Here is a 24,168-nt window from a genome sequence, read left to right as displayed (position 1 = left end):
AATCGGTTCAGTAGTTTAGAGTCCATCGCGGACAAACAACGTGACACATACTTTTTATACTCTCGCAACAAAGTTGCTAAGGAGAGTATTATAGTTTTGTTCACATAACGGTTGTTTGTAAGTCCTAAAACTAAAAGAGTCAGATATAGGGTTATATATATATACCAAAGTGATCACGGTGACGAGTAGAGTTGAAATCCGAATGTCTGTCTGTCCGTCCGTCCGTCTGTGCAAACTGTAACTTGAGTAAAAATTGAGATATCATGATGAAACTTGATACACGTATTTCTTGGCTCCATAAGAAGGTTAAGTTCGAAGATGGGCAAAATCAGCCCACTGCCACGCCCACAAAATGTCGAAAACCGAAAACCAATAAAGAGTCATAACTAAGCCATAAATAAAGACATTAAAGTGAAATTTGGCACAAAGGATCGCATTAGGGAGGGGCATATTTGGACGAAAAGTGGGCATGGCCCCGCCCCCTACCAAGTTTTTTATACATACATATCTCGGAAACTAATATAGCTATGTTAACCAAACTCTATAGAGTCGTTTCCTTCAGGCATTTCCATATACAGTTCAAAAATGGAAGAAATCGGGTAATAACCACGCCCACCTCCAATACAAAAGTTATGTTGAAAATCACTAAAAGTGCGTTAACCGACTAGCAAAAAACGTCAGAAACACTAAATTTTACGGAAGAAGTGGCAGAAGGAAGCTGCACCCAAGCTTTTTTTAAAAATTGAAAATGGGCGTGGCGTCGCCCACTTATGGACCAAAAACCATATCTCAGGAACTACTAATCTAATTAATTTTACAGCAAAATAAAAAAATATGTAAATGACGGAAAATGAAATCTCGATTATCACTTAGTAGAACCAGAGTACAATTGGCTCTAAAACCATTTTCAGCGAATAAACTTGTTTTCCATTTTATAAGGATTACACAGAAATGATTTTCACTATGTAATAATCCCATAGATGATTGCTCGCTGGTTGACAAGACAACTGCTGATTTCTCTACGGTGTCTCTTGTAATATAATCAATATTTATGCGATCTTAGTGTTATTAATAGAGTGCTCAAAACATCCTCCACTGCTAAGGACGAGATTGCGATAACAAAATATGACATGATCATCCAAAATTTAACAACGAAATTTTCTTCACATAATAATTAATTCTTGCCTTTCAGCAACTACTCACCAAGTTTTCTCAAAGATCATTAAACCCAACGACCTAAATAGGTTCCAGCAGCAGCGTCAAGGGAAACAAATTTCAAAATACTGGACAACACATAACCTAGCGTTTATATAAGTTAATAGAATTATGTCTATATACTGAATTTCATAACACTAAATTCAGGCGCTAAAACTAATATTTTTGCAATAATGAAGCGTTTCGCTTGTCTGCAAACCGAAACGGTCAATTCGTATAAATTTGCCACGGTCTAGCAATTACTAGTTCAATGAACGCCACGAAATATTGCAAGTTAAGTGGAAAATTGAAATTTATGTATATATTCTGACGAGTATGCGCAATAATTGAGAGCTGGGGTGTTGAAGACACCAGTAGGTGATCGCAGAGCTGTTGAATTGCATGCCTGTAAACTGAAGTTGAAATTCAATTAAAGAAAAGGTATGTGTTCTAGGTATAAAATACTAATACAAATGAGTGGTTTCGGGTTCTTTTTAGACCGGTCAAGCATGCAAAACGCAGGGGTCTATCTAATTGACGAAGACAAGCGGAGACAAATAGTCAGCAAGTTCCGGTTTTGCCATAAAAACGTCAACTCAGAAATCCAAACAGTTTTACTTTGGACCCGACGAAGACCAGGTGTATTATTGGAATCTTTGTCCGTCTTTATCTGTGTCGCAGAAGCATGAATGGTAAATATAAAAACAAATTGACTCTTGAAATATTGGGAATAATTGATGCGGTATTAATCAATCGATCTGGAAGTAGTTAAGCAAATTACGGTACGGTGTAAGCTAAGCCTAAGGGTGCCTGCAGAATGGACGCTGAAAGCCTAGCTGAGGGTAGTTCCCGAGTTGCGTAAATGGGAGAATGCGCTCGGCTCGGCTTTAAGCGTCCACTTTGTGGGCACCCTAGGACGAGTTGACCGATTGAAAACTCAGCGCTTTAGTTTTGATGGTAAAAATTGTTAACGGTGCCTTCCCCGTATTGAAATTAGTAAAACAAAACTTAACTTAGTCTATATTTGGAAATTCCAGGCAATCTGCAAAATTATTTACAAATTGGTACGGTCTTTCATGGATTTAAATAAAATTCCCTGATTTTCGTGAAAAATGCACTGATTCCCTGGTTTCCTCCTGAATCGGCGATTTTTTTTTTAATATGCAACTGGACTGATTTTGACTGAGACCGATATGGTAATCCTAGATATACCAGACGAATGGACCCAAACGCTACAGCTCGGTAAATTTTGTATGAAGATATCTGAAGCTGGTGCTGCAAATGAAGTAATCTCATCTCAAGTCTCAAGGTAATGGTCTTTAAGGGGTATGGCGATACGATTCTGGTTCTCTGCGATCCTGATGAACTCAATATGAAGAACAAACAATTTATTAAAGCTTGATTTCTGCCTCTCAGACCTTTTCGAGCCAACGTGTAAAAGCACCTCTAGCCCATAAACAGCGAAACCGGGTGGTGTCTAGACGTTTCTCTTGCACATTTACGTTTTGGTTTGATAACTTCACAGTAGCCTTCACTTAACCAAGTAAATCAACAACTTTTAGCTGGTCTCAGTCTCGTTGCTACAGCCTGACGGCCTATAATTTTTCTGCTCTGATTCGCACTCAGGCCAAAGTAAAGCAAACATATAAAAATCTAATAACAACAAATACGCATGCGAGTAGAAGAAACAGCGAAGCGGCAACCAGTTGGACAAGGTGCACGCCCGACACAAGCAACCGAGTGGTGAGCTCATACGAACGGAGCGATGTAAATATGTTTTAATGTATGTGAGCGTGAAGCAGAATTGCGTGCGAAGCAAATGTGTACTTCCTCAATGGATCTGAGAGGCGCGCACAAAGAAAACTAACTTCCAATCTAAAGTGGCTACGGAAATCTTCCAATAATTTAATAATGCAATATAAAGCATATTAAGCGAACCAAAAGCAATGAAGGCAAGGAAAATAAGCAGGGAAGGCAATAAGTAAGCGATGCAGCGACACAAATACAACTCTGAAATGCGCATAAATTATTAGAAGCTAAAAGAAAAAGCCCAACAACACTGTACTGCACGGAACTGTCTGTCAGTGTGTGAAATGCTGTGACTGCAACGATGCCGATGGCAGACCTTCCGACAGTCAGCCAGTGGTGGCAGCTACAAATCAGCGCCTTCATTTCCACGAACAAACTATTCATGGCATTTTGGAACTGACGTTGAGGTTATGTGCAACTTTGCTCTGTGCAATGCGGCGAATGAAATGCATACAGACAAGGGAGGTGGCACTAAGTGAGTAGCACGTCGCAAAGTGTGCATCCTCCGAAGGTATTAGTTGAAGAAATATACCATTCATGTAATTTTGAGCTTACTATTGTTCTTATATGACAGTATCGTCGGATAGATTTGGAAAGAAAGATGGGTTTATTTAACAATAAAAGAAGGAAGTGCATGGTGGAAAAAAGCTCTTTAATCACATGTATTCTCTGTTCTATTCTAGTCGGACAGTATTTCAAACTCTTGTCGACCAAATATTTTTAAATCCTTCCTTATTCTGCCTTTAACAAATCAAACATTTTCAGCAGGATTTTCAGGATCAATCTAATCGAGTTCTTGAAGTAAGAAACAGAAAGAGAAAGAGAGAGAGAAACAGAGAAAGAAAGAGAGAGAAAGAAAGAGAGAAAGAAAGAGAGAGAAAGAAAGAGAGAGAAAAAAAGAGAGAGAGAGAGACCAGTTCTTTGCATTGTTGAAACGTGGGAGAAAACCCGTTACAATAAGAAAGTGATTCCATCTAATCGTATAACGAAAATTTATAGGATATGCTCTCAGTCAATCACCTATCTACGGTTTTGTCTAATTGTTTGATAAACTCTTGTTTTGTTTTAATCTATCAACATTAATTTCTTAAAGGAAACTTGATTTTTCGACAATTGGATTAAGGAACAAGGACTACAAGTCGAATTTCGATACAAAAATACATAAAAAATAGATTGTGAATATATGAGAATTACTGTTAGATCCATAAAATTTACTTAAATCGGGATGCAATCTAATATGGTGAGTTGAATTTAGCATTAATATACATCTTTTCGATAAAAGTATTAAGTAAAATTTAAGATTTCAAACAACAGCAATAAATTCGTCGAAAAATTGAGGTTTCGAATAAAAAATGACTTCTTAATTCAAAAATACCAAAGGTTTGCTTCTTATCTCCTAACTATTAATAGCGCGTTGACGACGAACCACGTCCAGGACGGCCATGAAAACCAACTGATGGACAACACGTCAATAAAATAAAGAAATTGGTGCTTGAGAAACGACGATTAACAGTCAGAGATCTTACTGACATCGTTGGAATATTAGAAGGATCGGTGAAAACCATTTTGAAAGATCATTTGGGTCTAAGAAAAGTGAAAGCACGATTGATTCCAAAATCTTTCTTAATTTTTATTTTTGAAAAACAGCGTCGCGTTAACGTTTGTGAAACAATGTTTTCCGAGTACCAGGATGTTATGAAACGTATTATTACTGGCGATGAGTTTTGAATCTATGTTAACGAAACGGAAACAGATGATCAATCGACCAAATGTCGTGGCAAAGGTGAGCTGAAAGCGAAAAAATTACGTCAAATCAGGTCAAAAATCAAGGTTATGTTGACAGTTTTCTTGGATTATCGAGGTATGGTGCATTCCGAATTTCTTTTCGATCGGCCAAACTGTCAAAAAGTAATACTATTTGAGTGTTATGCGTCGTTTACGCGTTGTTATTCGTAAAAAGAGGCCGACAACTCTTGGTTTTTGCACCACGATAATGCACCGCCGCATACCACATTGAATCTTCGTGAGTTTTTCGCCAAATTTTCAACCTAAATCGTGTCGCAACCACTATATTAGCCTGATTTGTTGACTTTAGATAGAAAATAATATCGTGCCATACACGTAAAGGGTATACAAGTTGGAACATAACTCAAAGCGTACTGTTGACAGTTGTGGCAAGTTTGTAGCAGCAGCAACAGCTACAAAAACAGAAACTTTTTAAAGCAGAATGCGGCATGTCAGAGGCTCCCAGTCAGTCACTTAGTTCATCAGTTCATCAGACGACATTTTTACTTTGCCAACAGCAGCTTCCTGGTTCATGCAGTCTCGTACGCACACACACACAACTACACACTATCGCTTGGCTGCTGTGGCACTTAAAATGTATGTTATTTTTACTACAAAAACATTTGTCGGGCTGTGTGATTTCTATTTTTTCGAAAAGGGGGGAAATCACAAACACACACTCGCATTAGCACCTGCTGCACACATTTTTTCCCTGCAGCTATTTTTGGGGATTTGCTTTTTTACTTCGCTTTACCTACTGAAGTCCACCAACAAAATGGTTTTGGCAGCGCGTGCGATTGAGGCTGATAAAAGCCATGCGACCGAAGTGATAAAGTTTATTTAAATTGAGGGTAATGCAGCCGGCAAAGAAGAGAAATAGATAAAAATTGGCACACAAAATCTTATAAATAACGCCTTTTGATGGTGAAAAGTGGTTTAAATGGCGAAGCAGATTTGCTAAAAGTGGTGCGTGTGTGGTTTGAAAAGCTCCAACGATTACTTAATTTGCATAAGAATTGCTAAAATTACGAGAAAGCTTACATTTGAGTTTGGCAAATTTGAAGTATTTACATATGTGCGAAAAATGTGGTATCAAAAGCGCTGGACCCAACTGCGTGGCAGTGCGATTTGCTAGAAGACAACGCTACAACAAAGACTTATTTCACTGATTGCTGAGTTTTTATAAGAACGCACTTAAGTTCAGTGATTTCAAAATTTCGCTCACATAACGGTTGTCTCCAATAGTATTATGGACCTAAGATTGGCTAAGCTGTATTCCCGCTCTAAATTTTCAGAAGTCCTTATCACATTGCTGAGAGTATGTGCCTATTTTTACCGTTACCTAAGACTTAGTTTCTTGTCCGCGAAGAAATACCGACTTGACCTAAACATTGCAGTCGATGGCGTTAAAATTCCAACTATCAATAACCTTAGGATTTTAGACGTGACTTTTGACAGCCCGTGCTCCTTTTCTCCTCACACGAGACAAAGAAACGTTGTTGGCAACATACAAGGCAATTGGCCTGCCATTTCTTAAATACGCCGGACCAATATGGTCGCCTGGTTGCAGTTAAACGCCGACGAGGAAGCTACAAACATGTCAGAACACTGCACTTTTGACTACGACAAGATGCCTCTTGATGTGTCACATCGCACATCTACACAGTGAGCATAATGAGATCCTCTCCAGGCAATTTCTGCTGGTGTGCTTTCGTAGAAATCATCCCTGCAGTAGTCTGTTTGGAGCGGAACTGCCTCCTAAGAGCATCAAGAGGTCCTTGCTCAACTACGTCGACGCCATAAAACAATATGCCGACCAGACTTCGGACGCAACAAACTTCAGAAATGCACTGACGGTGGAGCCATTAACACCTTCATCCGCTCCCTCTTAGTGAATGGTGTACTTGGAGTCAAAGCATCACCCATTGCACTTATCCAGAATAGATCCTGACATATCAAACAAATGTCCAGCATGTAATGAGTCCCCGCATAACACTAGCTAGCCCTCCACATCTGACATCCTTCTCCTTATGGTCCGACTCCGTCGAAACAGCGCGTTTCCTAGGCCTGCCATTGGCTGACGTCGGTGATAACTTATGTAATCCTCACCATCTTAACGGGGAACGATTTGGCACCAGTCGAACTTTGTTAAGCGAAGGATTTGAATTAAATTTTCTCTTCCTAATAGAATATTATAAGAGCATTGAAAATGGGTACACCACGTGAGAGGTATCTGGAGCTTCCTGACTAATGCAACGTCTTCCAAGCGTAAGTGGCTGTCATTCAGGTAACAGTAGATTTATTGCTTCGGAGCGCAACCTACTTCAGAGTGGTGTCTATCTACACCGATAATAAAGAGGCGATATTAGCCTAGAGCTCGCTGACAGTGCGCTTAAGACCGGTTAAGGGATGACTGGACTCCTTATCTTTAGTATCGAGTTACTACACAATTTGACTGGCTTGAGTGCTTGACGAAAACGGTAAAGGCTAAAAAGTCTGCTAGAACTGGTACTTCAGTCTCAACAACTGCGCAATGGGAACTCGTAGGAGTCTCGTTTGCTTCTTGTGACTGTCACTACTGGATTGACATGGATTCACTACGCAATTCTTTAGCCAGTCGAGTGTTTTTACAGTATCTGGGATTGTTTTGACAAGTAAAAGTGGCTGTAAATATAAACTTCGTTCAATCGAAGTTATGGAAGCACTGGTACTATATTATATATGGAATAGTTTTGACAACTCAAATTGGCCGTAAAATATGAACTTCGTCAAAGCCATATGTTCATATCCAATTTAACTTCTCAAGAGTAGCCGATGGGACTGCTTATTTGAACCACTCGCAGATATATTAGATCAATCTATAGACATGGAGGCTTAGGATGATCCGGCGAGGAAGTCCAAACTCAATTTTTTTTATATAATCTAGTTAATTCAGTTAGAAAATGTGCAATTAAGTGGTTCAAGCGTGTATAATCAAGTTGTCTATAATATTCTCTTGCCGTCCGCAACTAGCGCTCCCTTCCTTGCGTTGACTTGCCTTTATTCGCTAAACGTAAATGTTACAAAGTATTTGGGACAGAATTTACCAAACGTTTGTTGTATTGCCCGCAATAAATAAATCGAAATCTAAATGCCGTGAGCATTTTATACGATTTGTGAGCGTTTTGTAAGCTTATCGAAAATGGAATCTCGCACAGCCGAGTGCCCGTGGAAAGCTTAAGCTGCTGTTGACATTTGCCATCGCTATGTAATGACATTATCTATGAATCGCCGCAGCAGCGCGACTTACGGCAATAGGCAAAAAGGTGCATAGCAAGCACATACATACAAACAAATTTAAATGCGCATTCGTTCAACTTCGAGCGCCCTCGCTGCAGTTGCAGTTGCTGCCGAGTGGTGGCGCAAAAAAAACGCAATTAAAACGCAGTTACAGTTAAATGATAAAACAATCGCTTGGTGAATTTCAAAGCAGGCACTGAAAGGATGTACAAGTGTTTGTGAGCTGCATGAATACCGTGCGGTCCCAGGGTGCAGCAAACCTGTATTGAATGGCATTAATCATTAATGCGACGTTTTATTTTCTAAAACTCGGCCGGTCGATCGATTTAACGCTGCTGAGAGATGAACGGGAGGGTATTAAGGCAGGTGGAATATTTTAGTGGATTTATTTTTATTCCATTTTTAAATGTCACGTATAACATATTTTAAATAAAATATAGCTGTACAACAATTGCAAAATGAAGGTGAGAAAAAATTAGAATTTATATTTTACTGCGTGGTAACTGAAAATGCCACACGGCTGCTAATGATTAAATGACAGCTGTCAGCTGAATAATATTTGATCTTCAGCGAGCAACGTTGGTGTTAGGCAGTTACTAAAAACAGGAAACTAAAATTCAAAATATACTGGCATGTTGCAGAAACCGTTTGATGTGATGTGCGAATTGATGTGATTTCGTTGTTTACAAACCGAATGATTTCAATTAAGGTGTTCTGCAAACCGAACGAATATACAAGGTGGTTTCCAAAGTAAACAGGACTTTTTGAATCTAGCGCCCCCTGGTGGCGCCATCTCTATGTCGACTGGTGCGTTAGAAGCTGCTATCTTTATCGATTGTCCAGTGAGATTTTCATGACATTTCATTGATTGGAAGTGAAGTTATTGCGTTTTAAGTGTCAGTGTGTTTGTGTTATCGGTGCGATTAACAAAGAGCCAACATTAAATTTTGTTTTAAAATTGGTGAAACTTTTACCGAAACGTTTCAATTGTTGAAACAAGTTTATGGCGATGATTGCCTATTCCGTAGCAGAGTGCACGAGTGGTTTGAAGGTTTTCAAAGTGGTCGTGAGGACATAAATGACGATCAACATGTGGGCCAATCAAAATCCGTGATTACCGTAAATTCCATCGAAACTATGCGTTCATCAAAAATCAGCCGAAATCATCATTGAAATTCATGGAAATGAAATTGAACATCTCCAAAACATCGATTTATCGCATTTTGACCGAACATTTGGGCCTACGAAAGGTGTGTGCACGGTTTGTTCCGCACAAATTAACTGGCGACCAAAAATTGCTCAGAATCCAACATTCGAAGGACATCATTAAATAGATCAAAAAGGACAAAAACCTCCTTTACAATATTGTGACTGGTGACGAAACGTGGTGTTTCCAATATGATCAGGAAACGAAACGCCAGAGTGCTGAATGGAAGGCACCGGACGAGCCGAAACCCAAAAAATCGCGCATGGAGAAGTCAAAAGTGAAGACAATGCTGATTTGTTTTTATGATTGCAAGGGTATTGTTCACAAAGAATTTGTTCCACCCGGCCAAAACGTTAATGCGGTATTCTACCTTGGAGTTTTGAAGCGTTTGGTGCGCCGTATTCGATGTGTTCGGCCCGAATATCGCGAAGATGAAAGTTGGCGTTTGTTGCACGATAATGCGCCGTCTCATCGAACCACTCCCCGTATTCACCTGATATGGCACCGTGCGACTTCTTCCTTTTCGGAAAAATGCATTTGCCCATGAAAGAAAGCGTTATGCAGACGTAGAGGCCATTCAAAAGGAAAGATAGACATTATCGCACAGGTGCTGGTTGCTAACCTGCGCTTTCTGAGCTCAGATAAGGTCCTAGTGTGATTAGATTGGAGTAAGGATGCCCTTTGTTGCGTGTTCATAAGCTTTACAGTTTCCAGCGATTGCGTTATGACCATGAACACAAACCAGTCTGATATGCTGATATAGAAGTAAGATAAGATAGGATAAATAAATGAGGATTATACCGCGACCTAAGGTCAATTGTGCCTCAGCATATTGATAAGTTCCAATATTCTGCTAGGTGCTAATGAATCGTCCTGGTGTTCTGGACTTTCAGGCTTCCTGAAGACCTGCGTTATGTAAGTGCTTCTTGAGCTTTCAGTGGCTGGTGTAGAATGCGAGAAGTAGCCTGAGTTAGGGAGGCTGATTATATATTTAAACCTGCTGAGGTTGAAAGCACCCATTAGCAACTTGGCATGACGCATGCCTTGGAGTTGTTGCCAATACCTCTCCCTGCCTACTCCTTCTTTCTTGTGGAGCACCTCTTTTACATGATATGGAAGTAACTAGATTATATCGCTAATGAGGTCAAATAACCCTTGACTAAGCTAAAAGTAATGTAGAGCTCTTGACAAAAAACTTGCTCTCCAATCTTGCTCAGCCCACACGTTTTTTGTTGGTAGGCCTATGTAATATAATTTTTTGAAAACTTGTACTAGAAGTCGAATCCATATGTACTTTGGCCCTGAACAATAGTGTAAAAGTTATCGTTCAAACATAGAATATTGTAAATTAGGTACCGACAATATTAGGGGACTGCTTTTAGGAGTGTATATTGCTTCGGATATTTTGATCTGAAAAGTATTCTTACTCAACTACACCAACAACTTTGTGACGAAAGTACTTGGCGGATGCTCAACGCTGGGTCCAGACAAAGTTTTGTGACAATTCAATGGTAACGATTCACCATAACAAAGAAGCAGTGAACTTCTAAGGAAGCCTCTGGACTGTAGATAATGGGTTGTCAAAAAAGTCTTGCGGTACTTTTATTGATTTTTTTTTTATTGAAATTGAAATGAGTTTTTGATGACTCATGCCCAGCTCTTGACCGATGCTACGGCTGCTACTATGCCGATCTCTTTCGACCAATTCAGCGATTTTATCGCAATTTTCGACGACAGGCCTTCCGGAGCGTGGCGCATCTTCGACCACCTCTACACCAGAACGAAAACGTTGAAACCATTGTTGTGCGGTGGAAATGGAAACTTTATCGGGTCCATAAACTCCACAAATTTTATTGGCGGCTTGAGATGCATTTTTGCCTTTACCGTAGTAGTACTGTAAAATATGCCGTATTTTCTCTTTATTTTGCTCCATGTTTGCGACGCTATAACTCGCGAACGACTTAAAAGAAACGACAATCAATCAAACACATGTTAGCGCATAAAATGAGCTTTCCAAGAAGGTATAGCATGACCCGATGCGACGAATAAAACTAGAACTACGCGCTTTCAGCGCCAACTAGCGAAAATACCGCAAGACTTTTTTGCCAACCTAATATTATCGTATGTTGTAAGGAATATCAAAGAAGGCATCATTACGCACAAATAAGATTTATGATCATTTTTAGACTTGAACAAGACTACGGTTTTGTCTGACACTTGCAGAATCTGTTAGAATCCGTAGTTTTTTTTAATGAGGCAGTTTTTAAATAAAAGCAGAACAATCGTAGCCTAAGCGATCTCAAAAGTTTAATATGGTAGACTATTAGATCTAACTCAAGTTCTATTATTGTTAAAAATCGTAAGTAACATGAGAGTGTCTGATTGTGAGGGTCCGTGAATGGCTTTACTTTAAACTAAGACATCGGATTTTTGAACACACTAGCGATCAAGGAAAACACACACACATGCTATAGAGGTCCGATCTGAACAATTTCTTCGGAGATTGTAAGTGTGCGTTGAAAATGACTGATGATGAGAATGCACGTCAAATTTCGTGAATATATAGGTTTTCCATACAAGACCTTGATTCTGTTAGGTCAATTTGTATGGCAGCTATCTGCTATAGTCTTCGGATATAGGCGGTTTCGACAAGCATGCAGCTTCATGAGGAGAAAAGGATGTATGTAAATATTTAAATCTATATATCAATACTTGGGGGACTAACTTCCATATAGTATACCAGCAGACGACCGGATGAACATGCAGACGGACATATTTAAATCGGCTTAGCTCGTCATGCTGATCATTTACTTCGTAGAAAACTTAATATACCGTGTTCATATACATACATACATATATTTGTAGTATAGAATTTCCAGTTTCCCCGACAAAATTTTGTAATTTTCTAGTTACAATTATGTTTCATCACCATAAAGTTGTTGGTTCTGGAATGAGTGTTTAACTGTAAATTTTGTGGATTATTTCATAGCTTTTTCTTGAGATTATTTGATCAGTCGTTGGGCGTCTTTAATACAAAAATACATGCAATAGAATATTTTTGAAGTAAAATGCACAATGTAGTTGGACGGGGATGATGAGTGACTTGTAAAATTTGGTCTTTGTTCGTCGCGAGAATACTTTACTTCTCAGTTCCTTACTCAGTTCGAAGGAGCATCTGTTGGCAAGAGTTACTTTGCGTTCGAATAGTAATTGCCGTCTTTCAAACAATCACAAACTAACTTCGAGACATTTTTCTAATGCCAGAAACTAAAGCTGCTGAATATAGTGCCATCTATTGGCAGAAAGAATTTGAGAGACTTCAATTAATTAATGATTTTCAATAATCGCAGTAATTTCGGTATACCAAGGCAGCCAATTTAAGTGTGCTTCACCAAATAAATTAATTTCCTTGCAGTTGTATTTCAAGGTCACGACGAAATTTAATAACAATTCAATTTCCGAGCAGCTGAAAACCACATGGCCACACAACCAATAATTAATTATATGCCGCTATTAGCGTTTCCTAATTTTTTTTTGGTGTTTTTGCTATTATTAATACTTAATATTTCTATACAAATGAGCAGAAAGCAATTTTATAAATCAGAATCTAACTGCGGGCTTGTTATATTGAGTGTGTGTGTACCCTTTGATTCCCAGCCAAAATAATTTGAAAAAAGAAGACAAGCAAAAAAGAAAAATTAAACAAGGCAGAAACCAAAAACGCTTGCGGCATTCACAATGCATGCGTGAGAAATATTGAAAATGACACACAAAAACCAATGTACACACACATAATCACACAAAAATGAAACGTCAAATGTTTTGTTTACCAATTTCATATAACTTTCTTGTGTGCAACAGCTCTTATTAGAATATTTTTTGTTTTCATTTTTTTCTGGCATTTATCGTATCATATGTTCGAAAACATCTGTACCGATTCGAGTGGCAGCCGTGCGTTGGACACTTGAATGCACGCCGAGCGGCAGTGAGACAGAGAGCAGGAGCGACTGTTTTGACCTTGCTGCCGCAATTCCTTTTATTCTTTCATTTCACTTTCTGATTTTGAGTTTTTTTTTATTATAGACCTCAGCTGTTGCCACGGGCTGTGCACTGAATTATAAATTTTTGATTGCACTTTGTGAGGTCTTAGAATAAACAAAATTAACGCACAGCGAATATGACGAGGCAAACAAAGGAGCTGAGGTACCCTACCGTGCGTGGTCGTTCACTTGTTTGGTTATTTGATATTTTTATGAATATGAACATATGTATATGTATACACAAACTTGACTTCGGCCTTTGTACAAATAAAGAGGACATATAGAAGCAGAATTTGTAAGGCATAAAGAAAGCAGCAGTCGAGAAGCTTGTGCATTTCACGGTTAAAGGACGTTACCCTTTTGTAAGTTGTAAAACGGTGGATGGAAATCTGGTCACAAATATTCAGAGCATCTTCAAGAAACCAAATACAAATCACAACAAAGGACAACATTTGCTAAAACTTACTTTAGCACATTTTATACATAAATACGAGACCGGACCGTGAATGGCGTTGTCTCCCTAGCTGTTAACGCTACTATCGCAGGAGCAAATTTTCCATCGGATAGCACATGCCCGTGGACGGCTAATGTAAAAATTTCAGCAGAATCGAAAGCGAAGTTTTCGGTTTTAACCGTATTTGAAGGAGGACGATTCAGAAAAATGCAAAAAGAAAAAGGAAAATCGGTCGATGAATCGATTCTTAGTGTTGGAAGACGAATCGAAGACCGCTTTAATACTGTACATTGATACTTTTCTACTTTGATGGCGACTCTCAAAAATTTGCTCAACGAATTTCAATATGATCGCATGTCAGTTTTTGATGAGCAACGCCAAGGTTCCTCAAAAATGGCAACCATGGAGGAGAAGGTAACAAAAAGGCACGATTTGCTTAAAGAGGTTACTCACTCCGGATAATAACTGCAACTGTGAGATCACTACAAAGCAATGCATCACGCTGTTAAATCTCAAGTAGTTTCTACGTCGTTTGTTGTTGTTGTAATAGTCATCTAGTCCCCGTTAGGGAGGTAAGGTTGAGAGCAAAATCGCATATAGGGTGGTAAGATTGAGATAAGTTGTCATCGATATCATTCAACGGTAGATCCTGTTTGGATGGAGTCGGACCATAGGGGTAGGGGTGTCAGATGTGTAGGATTAGCTGAGCTTGCAAAGAGATGGTGTCTCGTGGGGATTCGTTGCATGATGGACATATATTTGTTATGTCGTTGTCGATTCTGGATAAGTAGGAGGCTAACCTGCTACAATATCCAGAATGAAGCTGCGGAAGGGTCCATCTCGATTCTCTCGGCAACTCGAGCTCGTCGTATGCAATGGATGGTGGTTTGACACAAAGTTCAAAATTCACTGAGAAGGAGTGGATGTTTATGGCTCCACTGTGAATGGCGATCGGTGCATGTCTGAAGTTAGTTGCGTACGAATTCTGGTTAGCGTATTGTCTTATGTCGTCGACGTGGTTGAGAAAGGACCTCTTGATGCTCCTAACTGCAGGGGTAACTACTTGGAGTAAAGTTCAATCATTATGCTCCTTGACTGTGCAGATGTTCGATAGGAGACATAAAGAGGCATCCCCTTATGCAGTGTTCTGACATTTATGCAGCTTCCTCATTTGTGTTTCACTGCGTCCAGGCGACCATATTGGTGCAACATAGTTTAGGGCCGGCCAGCCGATTGCCGAACTGAGGATATGACCAAAACCTATCGGACATCGAATTTAACGTCAACTTGGATTATTATATCAATGATCTCCCCACACATTAGTTGTTTGTAGAAGTGAAAATAACCTGAGCCCTTTTTAGGTGTCTCTTAGCTTGGAACAGACAGAACTATGAATAATCAATATCAAGATATACAACTGTTTGTAGCTTTTTATGCTTAAAGAAATTAATCTATGAAGGATTTCGTTTTTTTTTTTGTTTTAACCGGGTTAGATCGCCGAAAAAACAAGCCTCGCCCGGATAAAATCCGGGTCAATTCCGGTGCGTAGAACCGGCTATCGTGTCATACAAACTATAAGTATATTATAGTTCGGTGCAGCCGAATTTGAGATTTTTTTATGTCCATATTATAAATAATTCAATTTCATTATTAATCAATTTCTTTAGGGTCCATGAGAGTATAAAAATGTGTTTAAAATGCCTAAGATCGATGAAATTTTTTATAGAAATAAAGCACATTAATTTAGAATAAAAAATGTCGACTCACCTTCAAGTCGTTGATAATCTGCTGGAAGAGACTGCCCAGCGCAGAGCTGCTGTCGCGTTCTAAGCTCAAATCCATTGTGATAAATACACTATATTTGCCTTTTGAAAAAAAAAGAAATCACTTAACCTCAAAGTAGGAACACTGAGGCAACACTTTTCGGATATTTATTACTATTTCTTGCGGCTTTCGAGAATGTTTTGACAATTTTCGACAATTACGTTAATTGCCTCTAATTGCTAGCACTTCGTTATTATTATTATTATTATTATTACTGGTGTTAGGCGTTTCCTTTATTTATTTGCGGCGTCGCTTAATTTCGTCATTCGCAGATTTTTTTTCTCGACAAATATTATATCAACACACATCAAACGACGACGACAAACATCGAACGCCTTCGGCGGTGGAGGGTGGTGGCTCAACCGCTTATATCTGCTCTGAAAATGCAGCGCATTAAAAGCTGCGCCGAATTATTGGAATTATTTTGACATTTCGACATTTTTATATTTTTCTTTGATTGACTGACTTTATTTATTTTGTTCGTATTTTTTATGCTGTTGCTTCAGCTTTTTAATTATTTTTAGGTTAGATTAATTTTTTTTTGTTTTGCTTCTTCTTCACTAATGCTTTCTTCACAATTTCTTCGACGCAAATGTTTTTAATTTTTTTTTACACTTTTTTTATTATTTTGATTTTTGTTGTTCTTTACGTTTTTGTTGTTTGTTCGACATTTTCGTTCAGATCACTTGATGGAATCGTTTTGGTTTCGTTGCTATTCTGCTGGTTGTTCGCGTGTTTATTTTCATGCGTTTGCTGCTGTTGTTGTTGTTGTTGTTTGCGCTATTGTTATCGTAAAATGAAATTGATCATTAATTCTGTAAAGACAAGAAGAGAGAGCAAATACGAAAATTAATCATTGTCTTGCAGGCGACGGCAGTGAGGTTATGAAGCGGTTGTGAGGAGTCTGCGGAGTAAATTAGGAATTATTCATACGGAACATGCGCACGTACATATGTACGTATGCCTTGTGATCTAGAACAGATTGCGATCTGATCGAAATGAGGGAGTGCTGAAGGTGGTGGGAAACGGTTTCTTTATGTTGAAAAAGAAATTCTTCGCTCGTTCAAAGGTTTAGTGGTGAGAAATTTATTCACGCACAGCGAGCGCGATTCGCCAGCTTAGATTGTTTGCTTAGATGGCGCCAGATCATTTATGTATGCGATTGAAATTTGCAAAAAAAAATGTACAACTAGCAGTGGCAAATACTTTTTTGTATGAATTAGAAATTAAAATAAAAAGGTTGTAAATAAATTATCTCGAATTTTTTTTTTTTAGAGTTTTTTAAGTTTCGGGTTATGAGAATTATGTCTTAGTATGTTGGAGAGAAATAGTCTGCAGCAGACGATAACACCGAAAAACCGAAAGAAACGGTGCTTAAAAATTGTCATGTTAACAACAGTGAGATAGCAGAGGATCACAACATCTCTTATTTATCAAACGCAGTATTACTAGTGACGAGGCTTTTAATTATGAATATGACGAAACTGTCCAACAATCTAGCGAAAGGCGCACCAAAAATGAGCCGAAAACGGAAAAAAATATTTTTGCTGAAGACTCTGAAGGTCCTGTCCTCCCAGTCTAATGCATATTAGATGACGAATGTATGGAAAATTGGAGCGTTGGCATATTATTGGACCAGGAGCATATTTTAAAGGCGATTATAAGGATTTGTATTTGTGAAAATGTAATTTCTTGTTCGATTCAAATTTGTTCAGATGGCAATATAATTATTTTTAAAATGTTTCGATATCATCTTCACTTAAATACAATTCAAATAATATGGGTTCCTTCATTATGGTAGCCGAGCAACCAAGCTGCGTTCCTAATTTGTCTGTTATCTCATTTATTTAGAAAAATAAAAAATAAAAAGGAGTGAGAAAACACGACTCGAAAACACAAAGGAATCTTTTTGGGCCACAGAAAAAATAAATTTCAAAAAGAGTCAATAAGGTCAAAAGGGAACCTAAAAAGTGCTTATATTTATAAAAATATATATACAACTGTGTTCGAAATAATAGCAGTGGCATAACCAAAAATTCAAATGAAGCAAAAAACTCGTGTAATTGATTTTTATTATTGGTTATTATTATTGTATTTAGTTCGCTCATATTCAAGCTTAAAAGAAATATGATTTCTTCAAAGATTAAGATAAAAAAGTTTGTAAATGAAAATTTCAGCTGTGATTAATAAGAGCAGTATTGAGGATTTTACATCAAAAATCAATTAATTCATTATAATAATATAAAATAAAGTTTAAACAATTAGTATTTTGTCGAATGACCGTTGTTGGATAACACAGCTGCGCATCTCCTAGGCATGGAGTCCACCAAACGCTTGCATTTCTCGAGAGGAATGGCCTTCCACGCCTTCTTCACAGCACTCCATAATTGCTTCGTATTTGACGGGTTCTCTTTCCCTACAGCTTCTTTGACCTCTGCCCAACGATTCTCAATTGGATTAAGGTCCGGTGACTGAGCCGGCCAACCCATAACCTCAACTCTATTTAGAGCAAACCAATTTTTTGCCAACCTGCTGGTATGTTTGGGGTCGTTATCTTGTTGATAGACCCATTTCAACGGCATTTTCCATTCAGCGTGTGGTAGCACAGTGGACTCCATTATTTCAACGTACAATTTGGCATCCATGTTTTCTTTAATCCAAAATAACGGACCTGTACCATAGTAAGACAAGCAAGATTTTGACACCTCCATGCTTTACCGTCCGTGAAACATATTTAGGATCAAATGAAGCGTTTACTGGCCTTCGTACATACTGTCGGCGTCCTCGGGAACCAAATAAAACAATTTTCGCCATTTGCGCCATTTTCGACTGACCACTGCAGTTGCTCTTTAAGCCACTGCTATTATTCACAAACCACTGCTATTATTTCGAACACTGTTGTACATATGTATATATAGAATTTTCTATTTTTTCACCCTCTACTTCGAAAGTTTAAAAATATTGCCTCGCACTTTGCCAATAAATTTTCTATAAAAGTAAACAGTAATTTATTATTTTATACCAATATTATTAACCACAAATTAATCATTACTTCGACGTTAGAAAATAAACTATAATTTAGCAAGAACAAAAACAAACAATGCGCCAAAGTGCAATGCACTGCCGCACACAACGTGCGAGCAAGCAACGAAATTTCATATATGGAAAAGTAATTAAGCTTCCACACCTAAACACACACACATGTATGTGCGCTTGTTTGTGTTTGTTAAAGTCCATTTAGTAAATATAATGACCGGTCGTAAAATATGCTTAATTATGCTTAATGGCAAAGTGCGTGTCCGATTTCGGCTTTGGCCTTTCAAGTGGCTCTTTATGCAGCATTTGTGGTACAAGCGAAAAAAAAAACAAAAAAAGTAACTATAAAAACAATATGTGGCATGATAACAACAAAAGCAACTGTTTACGTGAATTATTAAGCTTTTATCACAGAAGTAGCGGCTGGAATGCCCGCTGATAGAAGCGCAAGCGATGGGCGGCAAGGCAACTGCGCCGTCAAAAACAAACGGCAAACGCTCTGCAGTCAGCCAACAAGCCAGCCAGGCAATCGAGCAAATAATCAATGCACTTTCACGGTTTCATTGTGACCTACATAAGCAAACATACGCGGGTTGTTGTAATTCTTCGCTGCATTCGCTGCATTTATTTGTCTGTATGCAGTTTTATATTTACACACACGGTTTATGGTTGTATGTGTAGTATGTGAGGCAAACAAATTTGTAGAAATACATTTTAATCCGCTGAATTTAAATGAATTTTAATTATGTGTGGGATGCAATCAGCTTTCTGAACAAATAAAAAGGGATTCCGCAGTTTACAGGGTGCCATTTTTTATTTTGTTAATCGTAGAAAACAGTTGAAAAAGCGATTATTTATTAGCGATTGAATTTTAGGTTTAAATTTTTAATTTCTTAAATTTAATGATTTTTGTAAATGAAATTTATAATCGTGAAGGAAAAAAATTTATTTATGTAAATAATATTTATGAATATTAATTTTGTATTCCGGTTTTCTACAATGTTTTTACCATATGCTAAAAAAATTTATTTCTATAAATGAAATTTATTTTATCAGAAGTAATTACAGCTAAATAGTATGGTTACTAACTTTGCACGTACTGTACGGCCATTTGAAGACAGCAAAGAACAGTAGAAAATATGACAATAGAATAAGTTAATAATTACCACATAAATAATAATAATATAATAGCTTAACTTAGCAAGTGCATGCCTATGCAAACAGATATTTGTATGTATGTATGTACATATGCAACCAGACAATTGAGGCGCGTAAAAAAGACGCAACTCGCTGTGTACAAAAGCAGTTAGCGGAAGAGAGTTTGACCAAGTCATTTCGCCGTCTAGTCGACTGGTGTGCTTAGAAGGCCAAAGCGTGAACGTGTTGGCCCCTTTTCTAGGCGACCACCTTGTCACCACACCTACATGAAGTTATATTAAAATGTGACTGTGACAAGTCGTAGTATTTAAGATTTTACATTACGAGCCTTGTCAATATACAGAAAATGCATAAGTAATAATGTAGACGACTGTAAATGCGCTTTGACGAACGCATATGGGCAGCGAGTACGAATATGTATGCCGGGCAGAGAAGTGCATGGTGGGACATATTCCCAACTGGGCAGTCAAATGAAGAATGAATTTATGAATATGTGCAACTGTGCGCTGCGGTGCGGCAGGGAATGGGTCATAACTGCATTGTTGCGTCTCAGAGGGCCTTTTTGCTGGCCATATTACAATCGTGCAACACAAATTGGGAGCTTATGCTAGCAGAGCGCCTGGAAATTGGGCTCAGGGGATATGCACTGCAATTGCATTTCAATTAAATGCTTGTCAGTATTGATGCATGCATCCACAACCATGTTTGTAGGCGGCAATTGAATTTTTGGTTGCGGCGATGGAAAACTATGTTCGGTTGAGGTAATTTTTGTATTTTGGATTATTATGCAAGCATAAACGAATTTAGTGTGTTTTAACAGTCATGTAGCAAAATGCGTTCAAAAGCTAGATTAATTTACAACAAGCAACAAAACTGGAATTTTTTTTTTTTTTCAAAATAGTGGTGGGACCAAATTGCCTTATTATTCTATTAAAAACTTGATTTTAAGAAACTTTCTATTCCTTTTTGTATTTTGATTTAATTGCAATTATTTTTTTAATGCAACACTGTTCCGATCAAAAGTCAGCTGTTAACATTGTCAAATTTAACGCCATTTTTTTTTTTTTCATAGACAAAAAGTTTAATTCACAAATCAAATTTAGCTACTCTCATTTACGAAGACTTTTACAGAACATATTATATAAAAATATAAGATTATAGAAATCAAGGTATACTTTGAAAGCTACATACATATGTATGTAGTATATACTATATCAAGCGAAAGCAAAAATATTAATTTCACTTTGCGCAAACACGTCAATGGCGTGAAATTTCAAATCTTCAATGATCATAAGTCGCAACGAAAAATTAATTGGAAACATAGACATAAAAGTCATGCAAATGCAACAAACGAGAAGACCAAAAGTGTTGTGTTGTTTTGATATTACAAAAGAAAATGTAACACGAAAAGACACACGAATATGTGGGAATGAAAAAGCTTTTGAAATTAATGCCCAGTGAGTGAGTGGTCAATAACACGAGCATGTGGAAGGTCGTTAAGATGCAAAAGAAATAGATAAAGCAAAGTGTAAATATATCTGTAATACCTGCATATAAGTATATATGTAAATATTGCATATGTAAAAAAGCAAGAAAAATATATACAAGTAACCATGCACAAGTTTACAACATATGACCATAAAAACTTATAGACCAACTGCATAGTGATTAAAAAATTTAGCTTTACGTGTTGATTGTCACGCCATACACTTATACAAAAAATGTTAGCCCTTTTTAGGTAAAATTGAGACTACGAGCAATTAAGATTTTTCACCTACATACACAAAAGTTTATTCAAAACATACAAACTGTAATTGTGTAATTTGATCAAATTGACAGCAGCTGTCAAGAAGGCATTTGGGGAGAAATCAAAGTATAACAAATTGAGGAGACACAGCGAAGTACTTGTCGAGATCAATTAAAGTTCAACGGACAGGCCCTTATGCGGTCTAATGGCACAAAGTAAATATTTTACACATCAGCAGCAAATATAGGCATATATGTACATATTTATATATGTAAATACGTATATACACATGTATAACATTTGCATTTGTTTAAAAGTAAATGCACTTTAACATGCAAGTGTGTAAGAAATGCACAATTCGCAGGTGAACTGACACATAAGAAATACCAACAAATGAAAACAAAAAATACAGGGCAACTCAGAGAATACAAGTTAAGAAGAAAAAAGTAAATTGGTGACTGCAGAAAATTGCACAGAAAATCATTGTCTTGAGCGAATGAGTGTTGATAATAGCCGGATAGAATATATTTAGAAAGAAAAGCAACAAAAGAAAGCATGCAAAGAAGTGGAAAATTGATGCAAAGACAATGACTGAATGTAAATGACCTCTTGAGATAAACTTTGTGGTAGCTGAGCAAGCGAGGGGCGACAGGCGATGGCAGTAGAAAAACATTGAAGGGGCGGAAAAATATACATAAATGATAAAATATACACATACGTATAATAAAAAAAATTACAAGAAATTGTAAAGAACAATAGGGGAAGACATGCATATGTTTGTGTATTTACATTTGTGTTTAAATATAAAAATATAATTATAATATTTAAAGAACAACAAAAACAGCAGCGAAATAGTGCAGAAAAACATATACATCAATTATATGCATACATATACATACATGCATATATGTATATGTATTCACGAACATAGAAGCATCGTGCGGCCGCCACGAAAAAAGCTTGATATCTAAACGTCAAAGTAAAATGCGGGCAGAACGTAAGCGATGGAAGGCAGCACATTGCCGCCAACAACAAACACAAACGTAGCAAAACAAGTCAAAGTGAAGTAAAGTAAAGCAAAAAGCGGAATAAAATTCAATCATCGCCAACTTCACACATAATAAATCATCTGTTGAGTATGTGTGTGTTGGAGCGCGCGGCAACTTTGAGGCACCCCGCTCAACGAAGGCACCGCTCCAACCCATAAAAGTTTAGTGTGTAAATTGCGTGTTGAAGGCGAAACAAATGAAAAGAAGACAACGCTGCCTACTTAAATCTACATATATATTTACTTACACACATATAAATGTACCTAGTCTAGCAATATTTTCCCCGCGCGGCTGAGGCTGCTGCATGCTTACTTTGTGTGGCTTGTGGGCTGGTGATGTGTGTGAAGAAAGTGTGAAGCGTTAACCAGCATGCAGCTGCGCGCAGTTGAAGGAAATTGTTGCACGAAACGGAAATACAAGAGTGTTTGTGGCAAGTAGTGTACGAGTGGTCTGCTGTTTAACGCTTTCCACTGAGTGTGGATCGTGCGGAAATGGAAATTGAGAGGGTCACAATGACACAAGCTGTGGAGACGTAACAATTTTGATTTAGTTGGGATTTTAGGGAATAAATTGTGTAAAAATGTTGCTCATATGAGGAAACAATAATAAATAAAACAAAAAAATTAAATTTGGAGATAACATGGAAATTGTGGAGCAAATATGTATATGTACATATATAGTATAGTACATGTTTAAATTTATATTGTTTGATAAATGTTTATGCAAGTGCAATTGGTAACCACAAACAGAATAACTTTTTTTTTATCAAATATTACTCATTTCAAAATTGTTGTTCACTTTTTTCTGCAAATCTGCTTTTCTTAAAATTGATTAAGCTTGTGTTGCGGTTTTCGATTGCTTACTAGGCTAGAGCTTGTTTAGTCGAAACAGGCGTTGTGCATTTTCGCTACTTTTTTCCACTAAGTACATCCATTTTCTTTTGCTGTGTGCTTATCAGCGCATAAATACGAATACAAATTGCTTACAAAAAGAAATATAATTATAGAAACACTTGTGTATTCTACATATTTGTGTTTGTAAATTGTCGTGCTAGCAAGCATTAAAGGAAATTTAAAGATAAGCTCCATTTCTTATTCGCTACGACTTTGGAATGAGCTATTTCTTTACTGCAAGCTTCGATTTGTTTGAATTATGAGGAAATATGTGATTAAGTTTTAATAGTAATAAATATACATATGTATATGTATATAAAAAAGTAAGGAAGAGCTAAGTCCGGTTGTAACCGAAAATTTTATGCTATATATTATGTACATATATGGGGGCGAACGGAAGTATTGACCCCTATAAGTACAGGGGTCGGGTCAACATACTCGATACCTAGAGGTTTGAACAATTTTTGACACTGGCTCGTAAAAAGCCCGCACATACCATCTCGGACAGAATGACAGACAGTCATCCGGATTTCAACTCGTCTCATCGTCATCCTGATTATTCGTTTATATGTACATACATACGCATGTATACATATATCCCAATATCCATTTCGATTAGATATACGAGATACAAACAACCGTTAGGTGAACAAAACTATTATACTCTGTGGCAAGATGGCAAAATGAGAGCAT

The 24,168-nt window shown here is 37.5% G+C and overlaps 1 protein-coding gene across 1 annotated transcript in view; it reads right to left on the bottom strand.

Annotated features, from left to right (window-relative positions):
• LOC126756774 (AF4/FMR2 family member lilli) overlaps window positions 1-24,168 on the bottom strand; it is a 153,668-nt gene that overhangs the window by 114,392 nt on the left and 15,108 nt on the right. Inside the window, 1 exon segment of the mRNA XM_050470141.1 lies at window positions 15,536-16,407. Coding sequence (XP_050326098.1) covers window positions 15,536-15,610 — 75 coding nt within the window. The 5' untranslated portion in view covers window positions 15,611-16,407.

Source organism: Bactrocera neohumeralis, chromosome 4 (assembly GCF_024586455.1).
Source record: "Bactrocera neohumeralis isolate Rockhampton chromosome 4, APGP_CSIRO_Bneo_wtdbg2-racon-allhic-juicebox.fasta_v2, whole genome shotgun sequence".
NCBI lineage: Eukaryota > Metazoa > Arthropoda > Insecta > Diptera > Tephritidae > Bactrocera > Bactrocera neohumeralis.
Note: the sequence above shows the minus strand (reverse complement) of the source record. Positions and strands in the feature narration are given on the sequence as shown.